Source organism: Musca domestica, unplaced genomic scaffold (assembly GCF_030504385.1).
Source record: "Musca domestica strain aabys unplaced genomic scaffold, Musca_domestica.polishedcontigs.V.1.1 15, whole genome shotgun sequence".
Taxonomy (NCBI): domain Eukaryota; kingdom Metazoa; phylum Arthropoda; class Insecta; order Diptera; family Muscidae; genus Musca; species Musca domestica.
The window spans coordinates 2933918-2947029 of record NW_026712207.1 but is presented as its reverse complement, the minus strand read 5'-3'; the positions used below and the strand labels follow the sequence as shown (position 1 = coordinate 2947029).

At 30.4% G+C, this 13112-nt stretch overlaps 1 protein-coding gene across 8 annotated transcripts in view; it reads right to left on the bottom strand.

The window, feature by feature from the left end:
- Positions 1–1069: 1069 nt before the first annotated feature.
- LOC101900316 (prominin-like protein) overlaps positions 1070–13112 on the bottom strand; it is a 115154-nt gene continuing 103111 nt past the window's right edge. For all 8 annotated transcript variants that reach the window (XM_059119520.1, XM_059119516.1, XM_059119519.1 and 5 more), the window contains one exon: positions 1070–8194. Coding sequence is in view for 6 of the 8 variants with exons in the window: in XM_059119516.1 (XP_058975499.1) it covers positions 8083–8194 (112 nt within the window). In the remaining 2 variants the exon portion in view is untranslated. The remainder of the gene's footprint in view (positions 8195–13112) is intronic.

Below are 13112 nucleotides of genomic sequence, written 5' to 3'. Positions count from 1 at the left end.
TGAATTCGGTTGGGTGTACCAAAATTCAGGTCATTTGGACTGATTTTGGTCATTTGGTGCACAAATAATCCGAAATCGGTTGAAAATATATATGGGAGCTATGTCTAAATTAGAACCGATTTTCACCAAATTTGATGTACTTGCTTCTAGATTGAATTCGATCGGATGTACCAAAATGCAGGTCATTTGGACTGATATTGACCATTTGGTGCATAATTAACCAGAAATCGGTTGAAGATATATATGGGAGCTATATCTAATATTGAAGCGATTTTCACCAAATTTGATGTACTTGCTTATAGGTTGAATTCGGTTGGGTGTGCCAAAATTCAGGTCCTTCGGACTGATATTGGCCATTTAGTGGATGATTAACCCAAAATCGGTTGAAAATATATATGGGAGCTATATCCAAATCTGAACCGATTTTCATCAATTTCAATAGGGTTCGTCCTTGGACCAAACAAATATTGTTTGCAAAATTTCATCTCAATCCGACCGCATTTTGTTCACAAAAATACATGGACAGATGGACGGTCGGATGCACTTACATATATCGCCTCAGAAAGTGATTCTATGAAGATCCTCAAAAGTAACTATGGGTCTATATCGCCTCTTTTTCTCCATGTTACAAACAAATGCTCAATGACATAATACCCTTGCCCCGATGTGGTGTAGGGTATACAAAATTTACATTGGATATTTCAATAATTTCTAAGATTTTAAATATTTCCAAAAATCATCATCAATAAAAGCCAACATAAAAAACACACATCATTGAGAAAAGAAAAAACATTTAATTATTATTTTTTAAATTTTTTTGTTGATATTTTTAATTTTTTTGTAATTTTTATTGATTGACACACAGTTATGAGTTTTGTGTTTTCATTGTCATTTACTTACAATAGATGTTTATGTTTTTTAAAGAATTTCTTTTACTAAATTGTTTAATTTTAAATGTTGCATTCCTACAAGTATTTGTTTTTTGTTTTGTTTTTTTTATTATTATTTAATTTAATGTTATATGCAGCACATTCCTTTGGAACGTCTTAAAAATATACATTGTTATGTATTCTTGTTTGTTTTTTTTTTAAATCTAATATTAAATACAACTATGGCTAAATTCATAAAAACACATATATATAGTATGTATGGTATGTCTATATATATAGAAGAGAATAATAATGAATTAATAATAATTATCATTTTTTTATACAATTTAATTATAATAAAATTAATAATAATGAACAAAAATAATGGATTGGTTTTTAATGTTTTTTTTTTTAATTTAATTATGTTTTTTTCATTTTGGATTGCAGAGAAAAAAAATTATAAAATTTTTAATTTTTTTTAATTTTAATTTTTTTTTTAAATGTAAATTTTTAAATTTTTCTTTTCTTTTGTTTTGGTTTTTTCTTTTCCTTTTTTGATTTGTTTAACAATTTCATATATATAATTAAATGCATTTGTTTTTATCTTCATCATCGTTTGTTTTTCATTTATATTTTTTTTTCTTTTCAAAAAAAAAAACAAACATTTTATCATTTGTTTTTTTTTTTGTTTTGGGGGAATTTTTTTAAGGTTATGTTTCTTTTTTGTTAAAGAGAAAAAGTTTCTAAAATAATAGAAAAAAGTTTACAGTCTCACTGATCAATAATAATAATAATTAATTAATTAATATTTTATAATAATAGTAATAGAAAACATATATATATTGTATAATTAGAATAATAAAAAAAAAATCTCCAAAAAGCTAACCCAAAAAAAAACATTTTTTTTGGAGAAAATGCTAGTTTCATTTAAATTTTCGTTTGGTAGTTTTTTTTTTTTTGTTTCTTTTTAAAAAAAAAATTGAAAACATTTTGGATCTATCTAAAAGTAGTTGTTGGTTATTACTTAAAAATTATATGTGTATGTGATTTATGCAGGGATGATGTAGAAAAATGTATGAATTGCAAAATATGGAAATGTAGGGAGAAAAGATCAAGCTAAATAGATTTTTAAACTTCGCCCTACTTTCATTGGGGTTTTTTCCTACTTTTTGGAATTATGTTAAATTTTAAATCTTCGCGCCATTTTCAATTCTATTGTTTATTTTCAATATTATGTGGCTATGGGAACTCTTCTTCAAAGCTGAAAAAAATACTGGAGTTTAGGAGTTGCCTTTCCAGAACATTTGAAGGCCGTTCAGCCGGGACAGTTGTAAATTGATATATTATTGGTCAAGAAGAGTGCTGATTATTCGGAATATATAATTTTCAAAACTTTTTGGAATCTTTTATTTTTTTACCTCTTTTTTGGATCTATATCTTTTAACTACTGATTGGAAAAGGAAATTAGAGAAACCCTCTAAAAATCTTCAACATTTTTTCAGACTTAATTATATCAAATATGTCCAATTGAAAATTATTATTATTTTATTATTTTTCCTATGAAAACTTTATGTTCAAATTTTGAAAAAAGTACTGGAATTAAGGTATTACCTTTCCAAACATTTGATGGCCTTTCAGAAGAACTTACTAGCCAGCTGTAAATCAATATATTTTACAGGTAGTGACTGTTGATTCTGAAACCATAATTATTTTTAAAAAATATAATTTTGGAATATTGCTGATAACTTGAATGAGCCAGAGCTTAAGAATATCGGAAATTAAGGGGTTTCTTGCTAAACATTTGATGGCCTATCAGAAAAACTTCCTGGAGAGCTGTAATTGAATATATTTCTATCAAGGAAAGGGCTATTGATTCTGAAATCATAATTATTTTGAATATTATTTTGGAATCTTGAAATATCGTCGATACCATAGCTTAAGAATAGTTATAGTCATTCAAGGAGACATTTAGAGAAACTGCGAAAAAAAATCTCAAATAATTTTTTGTGAAGACTGAAGAATATCAAAATATTTCCAATTGAGAAAATTCTTTACAAAAATCATACCATGGACCATCCATGGACGGACAAAATACAAAATACATTCCAACATCAGACTTTTCAAAAGAAATTTATAAAAAGCATTTCTGAGAAGTCCCTTCATGTGCAGGAAAATATTTGAATCATCCATTGGAGGTTTCAAAAAAAAAAAAAAAAAAATGCATTTGAGAGAGTATTTTCTGAAAAAAAATTGATAAAAAAATAATATGTCCTTTTTCCTTAGAAAAATGTTCAGGAATCTTTGCTGTATGCCAATGACATTTAAAGTACTTTAGATACCCAGAATTTCTTTCAGGAGGGAAGTCCAATAACATTTCTAGAGATACACAATTTCGAAATAAAGAGAATTTAATTAAATTAATTAAAAAGTTAATTTATTAATTAATTTAAAAAGTCATCTGAAACAAAAGGTTAAGAGGTTCTATAGACCCAAATATTTCAAAAGTTCACCTATAATTCTAGTTGAAGCAAAATAAATTCTAAAAACAGAAAATATCAAATTCCAGCTACAAATGGTATTTTGAAAGAAGAGAAGAGAGGGATATCTGAAAGATTAAAGTTGTTCTAAAAAATATTTCAAATTTTCATCTTGACTTCAAACTTACAAATTAATTTTGAAATAAACAAAAATCTCTTTTACTCAAAACATCTTTGATCCATCGAAAATCGACGCAGCTTTACAAGGTCTATGGTGGCCCTGACTTACAATTAAAATCCTCTGTCATTTTACTGTACCCTTTATATCCATATTTTATATAGGCAGAACATCATTCAGGAGGTACAATACAATTCCAGTAGTCAAAAAAAAAAATTTAATCCCAGGGATAAATAGAATATTCTCCATAAAGAGAAGCCAATTAAAGAGGTCTTCTGAAGGTAGATAAAAATATATATTTTAAAGGTTATGATTGTTGCATAGTCAAAAATATGTAAAACCAGTGGAGAAAGTCTTAAGCCTGGAATATCAGAGCTTACAATTTGATAGGCTTCCAAAATAAGGTCCCTATAATCTAGTTTTTTACAAAAGCTTTTAATTTACAATGGCTTCTTAAAAATATTTTTGCTGCAAAAAAAGCCTGTAAAGTTCGAGATTACAATTTGATAGGCTTTCTATATTCCTGTTAATAAGAAGATTGCAATATGAGGTCAATATAATCCAATTTTTTCAATTGCTTGATTTAACACCTTACATTTCAATTTTTTAATTCATACATTTTGAGACACATCCTTCTGCATGGAGATTTTGTCGTTTTCTTTTTGTTTGTATTTTTTTTTAAATTGAGAATTGAAATTTCAATTTTAAAGCTGTTGTTCTTCACAATAAACAAACACTAACTTATTATATATTTTTTCCTCATATATATGTGTGTAGTGGTTGTAGTAGTTATTGTATGTTTGGTTGTATAAATGGGTGTGTTGTTAGTGTTATTTGTGTAGTAAAGGGTTTTTAAATCTCTGTGTGAGTTTATAACAATTTATTTGTTTACGAAAATTTTGTTTACACATTTTTTTTTTACTTCATCATCATCGTCATCATCTATTCAACACATGCATTTGCTTGTCATTTGTTGTCTACGCACATTTAATAAAAAAAAAAATAATAATAATTACGAGTCAAAAAATGGAAATATATGTATGTTAGAGTTAGTTAGGTATGTATGGTCTGTTATGTTAAGTTATATATATGTTTCTATATCAAGTGAGAGAGAGAGTTATAATATGTATTATTTATATATATATAGCTCCTAATTTCTGACTAATTTTTACACTGGGCTACAGGGCAAATTTTCCGGGTATGGAGGGTCCAGGGGCTTAATTCTTTGGGAAAAAAACCTAAAATTCTGGATCTGAACTAAAAAATATAACAAATCGGATATATGAATATATATGGGAGCTATAGGTATATCTGATCCGATTTTCACCAAATTTACCATACTTATTTCTAGGCTCAATACGGTCGTAAGTGCCAAATTCCATCCCATTTAGGCTAATATTACAGGCTTGGTGCACAATAAATGGCAAATCGGACGAAGTTGTATATGGGAGCTATATCAGAATCTGAACCGATTTCGATCAAATTTGGCAAAGGTATTTCTGAGCGGTATTCGATATATTTCCCCAAATATCGTTGTTACAGAGTGCATATTACGGTTGTGGAGCACAAAAAGATCAAATCGGATGAACTATATATATGGGAGCTAAAGCTATATCTGATCCGATTTCGATCAAATTTAACATACTCATTTCAAGGCCTAATATGGTCGTAAGTACCAAGTTTCATACCATTTGGTCTAATGTTACATGTTTGGTGCACAATAAAAGTCAAATCGGACGAAGTTGTATATGGGAGCTATATCCAAATCTAAAACGATTTCGATAAAATTTGGCAAAGGTATTCCTGAGCGGTATTCGATATATTTCCCCAAATATCGTTGTTACAGAGTACATATTATGGCTGTGGAGGACAAAAATTGAAAATCGGATGAAAAACATATATGGGAGCTATAGCTATATCTGCACCGATTTTCACCAAATCTAACATACTTGTTTCTAGGCTCAATTTGGTCGTAAGTGCCAAATTCCATCCCATTTAGGCTGATATTACACATTTGGTGCACTATAAAAGGCAAATCGGACGAAGTTGTATATGGGAGCTATATCCAAATCTGAAGAGATTTCGATAAAATTTGGCAAAGGTATTTCTGAGCTGTATTCGATATATTTCCCCAAATATTGTTGTTACAGAGTGCACATTGCGGCTTTCGAGGACAAAAATATCAAATCGGATGAAAAATATATATGGGAGCTATAGCTATATCTGATCCGATTTTCACCAAATTTGACATATTTGTCTCTAGGCTCGATATGGTCGTAAGTGCAAAATTTCATATTATTTGGGCCTATACTACACGTTTGGTGCACAATTAAAGGCAAATCGGACGAAGTTGTATGTGGGAGCTACATCCAAATATGAACCGATCTCTTTAAAATTTGGCGAAGGTATTTCTGAGCGGTATTCGATATATTTCCCCAAATATCGTTACTACCGAGTGCATATTAGGCTGCGGAAGACAAAAATAGCAAATCGGATGAAAAATATATATGGGAGCTATAGCTACATCTGAACTGATTCAGATAAAATTTGTCATACTTATTTCCAGGCTTAATATGGTCGTACGTGCCTAGTTCCATCATTCACCCTCTAATCCAAGGCTTTTTAAAACCTAAGGAAACTCTCAAAATGGCTCCATGGCTTGAATATAACTTCCCATTTTCTTTTTTAAATGAAATGGACATTTATATATGGGATAGGATCACCCTGCAAGTATCATCTATATTTTCCTAAAGCTTTTTCTTTTCCCAAGGCGTTTTATAACTTTTAAATCCCAAAATTCGAATAAAATTAAACTTTTTTAAATGAAATGGAAATGGACATTTATAGAACCCCTGTTTTATAAAATGTGCCCTGGGACCTGCTTAAAAGTATCATCTATATTTCCCTAAAACATTTTCTTTTCCCAAGACGTTCCAAAGTTAATAAATCCGAAGGAATCTCAAAATTTGAATATATTTAGACTTTTTTAAATGAAATGGAAATGGACATTTATAGAACCCCTTTTTATAAAATGTGACCTGTTATCATCCTTCAAGTATCATCTATATTTCCCTAAAGCTTTTTCTTTTGCCAAGGCGTCCCAAAACGCTTAAATCCTGGGGAATCTCTTAAAATTGGAATATAATTAGACTTTTTTTTAAATGAAATGGAATTGGACATTTACAGAACCCCTTTTTATAAAATGTGACCTGGGTCCTCCTTCCAAGTATAATCAATGTTTCCCTAAAACTTTTTCTTTCCCAAGACGTTCCAAAGCTGTTAAATCCTAAGGAAACTCTCAAAATTGGAATATAATTAGATTTTTTAAATGAAATAGAAATGAACATTTATAAATCTCCCTTTTTTACAAAATGTGACCTGGGTCCCCCTCCAAATATCATATATATTTCCCTAAATATTTTTTTTCCCAAGTCGTTCCAAAGTTGTTAAATCCTAAGGAAACTCTCGAAATTGGAATATAATTAGACCTTTTTAAATGAAATGGAAATTGACATTTATATATCCTCCTTTTTATAAAATGTGACCTGGGATCATCCTTCAAGTATCATCCATATTTTCCTAAAACTTTTTCTTTCCCAAGACGTTCCAAAGCTGTTAAATCCTAAGGAAACTTTAAAAATTGGAATATAATTACATTTTCTTTGAATTAAATGGAAATGGACATTTATATTTTTACAAAATATGACCTGGGATCACCCTTCAAGTATCATCCATATTTTCCTAAAGCTTTATATTTCCCAAGACGTTCCCAAGTTTTGAAATCCTAAGGAATCTCTCAAAATGGGAATATAATTAGACTTTTATTAAATGAAATGGAAATGGACATTTATAAATCCCGCTTTTTTAAAAAATGCAACCTGGGACCTAATTCCAAGTATCATCTATATTTCCCTAAAACATTTTCTTTTTCCAAGACGTTCCAAAGTTTTTAAATCATGAGGAAATCTCAAAATTGGAACATAATTAGATTTTTTTTAAAATGAAATGGAATAGGACATGTATATATCCCCCTTTTTTTACCAAATATCATCCCTTTTTTGCCTGTAGCACAGTGTCATTATGATTCAATTGAAAAAATAAAAATAATATTTTAAAACTAAAAACTTGTGAACAAAGTTTAACAAAAAAATAATAATTCAAAAAACTATATACTAACAAAAAAAAAATCATTTAATAATATTTATAATACTATATATGCATGTATATATTGTAAAAAGGACTGATTTATGTTTTTTTGATGACTTCCGGTTGGTTGTTATGCTATTTGTTTGTTTTAAAGTTTTGATTCGTTATTTTTCTTTTTTGTATTTGCCAACCATCCAATAGTTAACAAACATCCATCTGCATCTTCCATCATCATTCATTTACTACTTCCCGGAGTTCGTTTATTCGTCATTTGCACGCACACACACACACACACACATATCATGTATTTGCCATCTCTTGGGTACTCATCGTTAATGTGTTGTTTTTTTTTTTCTTCTTGTTGTCGTGTGAGAGATTCATCAGCTTAAAACTGAATTTCAATATAGATCACTTAGTCCTGATCCGAGGCGCCCGGATAGTAATATGGTGGTGGGCGTTCGTATTCGGATGCTGGTGGGGCCATTGGTGGGTTTTGGTAACGTGGTGGTCCGCCATCCCAGTGTCTAAAGGGGAAAATGAAGAAAAAAAATACAAAAAAAATTATTAAAAAATTTAAAAAAAAATTATTTTAACACATATATATTTAAATAAATATTTATATTCATATTTCCATATCCATTTCCATATGGTTAGTAGAGTAGGGTAATTTTTTCAAAGTATTCCGAAAACATCAAACATTTTTTTTTATTTCACATACATACACAGATACATACACACAGATTTATTTATTTTTTTTTTTTTTGGAGGGGAATTTTGGATTTAATGAATTTTACAAAACGTTTTAGTAGCAAACATTGCTTTGCATTGGTCGTATTGTTAGGGGTAATTTTTACAAGACCACAAAAGTACTATGCTGATGGTCTTTATATATATGGTTTCCACCTTTTTTATATAAACATTTAGGTTTCTATACAAGAAGTTTGAAAAGCGAAATGTATTTTTTTTAAGACACATACAACAATGAATGGTGCTGAAAGCCTTAGGGGCAGTGTTTATATCAAGATATGCCTGTATACAACAATAAACCTTAATCAAACAAGTTAACCAGTAAAGAAAGTCTTAAAGTCGGGCGGGGCCGACTTTATGATACCCTACACCACTTTGCTAATTTAGTACAGCTCCGCATAACAATTAAAAGTTTTTATGGGAGAATTCAATCATAAACGCTATGATTATAATTATAATTTAAAGTTCAAAAGACTAAATATGCCGAGTTTCGGACTTGTATTGCCCATTTTATATATATGGGAGCTATATCCAAATCTGAACCGATCTCGATAAAATTTGGCAAATATATTTCTGAGCTGTATTTGATATATTTCCCTGAATACCGTTGTTACGGAGTGCATATTACGGCTGTGGGTAACAAATATAACAAATCGGATGGACTATAGCTGTATCTGAACCGATCTTCACCAAATTTGGCATACTCCCTTCTAGACTCGATTCAGTCGTACGTGCCAAATTTCATGCCATTTGGGCAAATATTAGACGTTTGGTGCACAATAAAAGGTAAATCGGACGAAGTTATATATGGGAGTTATGTCCAAATCTGAACCGATCTTGATAAAATTTGGCAAAAATATTTCTGAGCTGTATTTCATGTATTTCCCTGAATATCGTTGTTACGGAGTGCATATTACGGCTGTGGGTAACAAATATAACAAATCGAATGAACAATATATATGGGAGCTATAGCTATATCTGAACCGATCTTCACCAAATTTGACATACTAGCTTCTAGACTCAATTCGGTCGTAAGTGCCAAATTTCATGCCATTTGGGAAAATATTAGACGTTTGGTGTACAATAAAAGGTAAATCGGACGAAGTTATATATGGGAGATATATCCAAATCCGAACCGATCTTGACAAAATTTTGCAAAAGTATTTCTGAGCTGTATTCGATATATTTCCCCAAATATTGTTGTTACAGAGTGCATATTACGGCTGCGGAGGATTAAAATAACAAATCGGATGAACAGTATACATGGGAGCTAAAGCTACATCTGAACCGATCTTCACCAAATTTGACATACTAGCTTCTAGACCCAATTTGGTCGTAAGTGCCAAATTTCATGCCATTTGGGCAAATATTAGACGTTTGGTGCACAATAAAGGGCAAATCGGACGAAGTTGTATATGGGAGCTATATCCAAATCTGAACCGATATCGATAAAATTTAGCTGTATTTACTGCCCTGCTCTTTATGATCATAATCGTTATTTTTATACTCATAAGATCGATCAAAAATTTGTACATCGTAATATTATTGCCAAACTTAGATCGATTTGGGAGATGGGCAAAATCGATCCACTCCTTCAAGTAACCGACTAAAGGTCAACATCGTCACAGAAAATAATTTACTCCATAAAACAAAAAGGATTATCCAAATTTGTGTACATTTTGCAAATCGTAATACTTTTGCTAGCTCGGGTGCGAAAATTAACAATATTGGGACCCCTCAACGGGTCAAAATTTTGAATAATTGTATTTCTCATAAAATATGAAATGGGCGTGCGAGTACTTTCAAACTCGGCACATCTCAATATTTCTATCAGCACAAGTTAAGGTGTGAAAATGGAATGTTTCGGTCCACTCCTTCTGGTACCTCCCCCACAGCAATTCGAAATTTTGTAATAATTACAATTCGCGTAAATTGTGAAATAAGAGCCCAATTATCTTCAAATTTCGTACATCTAAATATTTCTATGAATACATGATTAGGTGTGAAGATGGGATTGATCGGACCACTACTTCTGGTACCTCCCCCGCAAAGGGTCAATATATTTGAGTTATTACATTTCCCAAAAAATGCGAAATAAGCTTCCGATTTTCTTCAAATTTCACACATCTCAATATTTCCGTCAACACAACATCTGATGTGAAGATGGAATATATAGGTACACTTCTTCCGGTACCTCCCGCACAAAGGGATCAAAATTTTGATTAACCAAAATGCTCATAAAATTCGAAATGAGCATCTAATTATCTTCAAATTTCACACATCCCAATATTTCTACTAAAACAAGATCTGGTGTGTGGATATGGAATATAAAAAAACACTCCTTCTGGCACCTCCCCCTCAAAGGCGTCAAAATTTTGATTAACCAAAATGCTCATAATAGTCGAAATAAGTGTTCGATCCCCTTCAAATTTCACACATCCTAATATTTCCATCATAACAACATCTGTTGTGAAGATGGAATATATCGGCCCACTCTTTGTGGTACCCTCCCCCATAAAAGGGTCAAAATTTGGAATAATTTTAACTCTTATAAAATGTAAAATAAGAGTCCGATTGTTTTCAAATTTCACACATTCCACTATTTCTGGTGTGAAGATGGTAGGTATAGGTCCCTCCTTCTGGTACCTCCCTTACAAGGGATCGAAATTTTGAATAAACAAAATACAAATACAATTTGAAATAATTTACAAATCCTAATATTTCTATCAACAAAAAATTTTTGTGAAGATGGAATATGTCGGGCCACTCTTTATGGTACCCTCCCCCACAAAAGGTCAAATTTTGGAATAATTATAAATCTTATAAAATGTAAAAAAGAGTCAGATTGTCTTCAAATTTCACACATCCCAAAATTTTGGATAACGCAAGATCTGGTGTGAAGATGGGATATATTAGTCCACTCCTTCTGGTACCTCCCCCACAAAAGGGTTAAAATTTTAAATAACCAAAATGCTCATAAATTGCTAAATAAGCATCCGACTTTTTTCAAATTTTACACATGCAATATTTTTTCCAAAATGTAGGATGGGGTGAAGATGAAATATATTGGACCACACCCTCTGGTACCTCCCCCACAAAGAATCAAATTTTTGAATAAACAAAAACAAGAAATAACCATCCGATTCTTTTCAAATTTTAGAAATTTCAATATTACAATACAAGATCTGGTGTGAAGGTGATAGATATCGACCCTTCCCTTTTGGTACCTCCCCCTCAAAGGGTCACAATTTTCAATGAAATATTTTTCAATATGAAATATTGTGAATGGAGCAACTATCTAATTTCAAATTAGTAAAGCCTATTCAATCAACACCTAATATCAACTTACAAATGGTTATATTTATATTTTGTATAAAGAAACCAGTTTCAATATAAAAATATGTACAATTATGTTCACTGGGTTGGAAATTTTTCAAGTTTAATGACAAGTTTATGGCTCAAAAAATAGTCCCTGACATGTTAATAATATTAAAAAAACACGAGCACGTTACACATGAAGCAAAACAACATAAAAAACAAAGAAAAGAAAAAAACAGAATACTTAAAAAATACAAGTTTTTGGGTGCTCTTGTGTCGGAATGAAGAAGCGTAGGGGTGGTGGACAAATGTAGCAACTGTGGCATAGTGTCACGACAAAGCTACACGCACAATATATATCTGATGAATGATAGCTTTCAAAAATGATAATGAAACTAAATGGTAACTATTATGACATTTTTGCTAAGTGTTATAAGTTTGAGTTAAAATCTTGTAATAACCAAAATGAAAACGATAACAAAGTCAGAAATGGATGAAATGCTGATTGTTATATAAAAGCTGAAATGTATTCAAAATATTTTAAGATGGAAGGCCAAGAATTTTGATCTGTATCCAAATTTATTTAGAAGACAACGTCCTACTTCAAATAATGTCCGATTTTCACCCTCTACACCATTTTCTTGTGGGGTATAGACAACAGTCAGTTCTCTTTTAATACCACTAATATTCCTACTGCAAATTTTAATTATTGAAATTATATTAAAATTTGCAGTCAATTGGAAAAACTTGCTAAATTTATCAGAAATAAAGAAGGTTTTTTATTTAACAAAAATTCAAGTTATTTTTTTCGTGGTACATATTAAGTATACGAAAATCTTTTGTTTGGAGACTCTTATTAAAATTTGATCTAGAATAATTCTTACTTTAACACTTTATCAAAAAAATGAAGTATAAAGGGAGATTTTTTCAGATTGGATATGTGTTAAAATAACAGTCAAAAAAATAAATACTTAATCTTCATTTTTAGTACCTACATTTTGAATGTAATTTTCATAGAAACTATTGCACCTAGACATACGGTTTATTCTGAGATTAATAGCGAAATGTTGTATAGAATATTTCTTCTTTTGACAACTTTCGTCTAAAATTAAATTGAATGTTACTTTCAGATATCAACTCGAAAAAAATTTAAAAATTTAGTACATAAATTTGGAATGTAATTTTTTGGGCAACTATTGTACCTAGATATATGGTTTGTTCTGAGATCAATAGTGAAATTTTGAGTAGAATATTTCTTCTTCCAACAACTTTCACCTAAAATGAAATTCTATGTCACTTTCAGGCGTCAGCTCAAAAAAATTCCATTGAAAAAAAAAAAAAATTAGGGAATACCTTCGGTTTTTTTTGGCAACATTG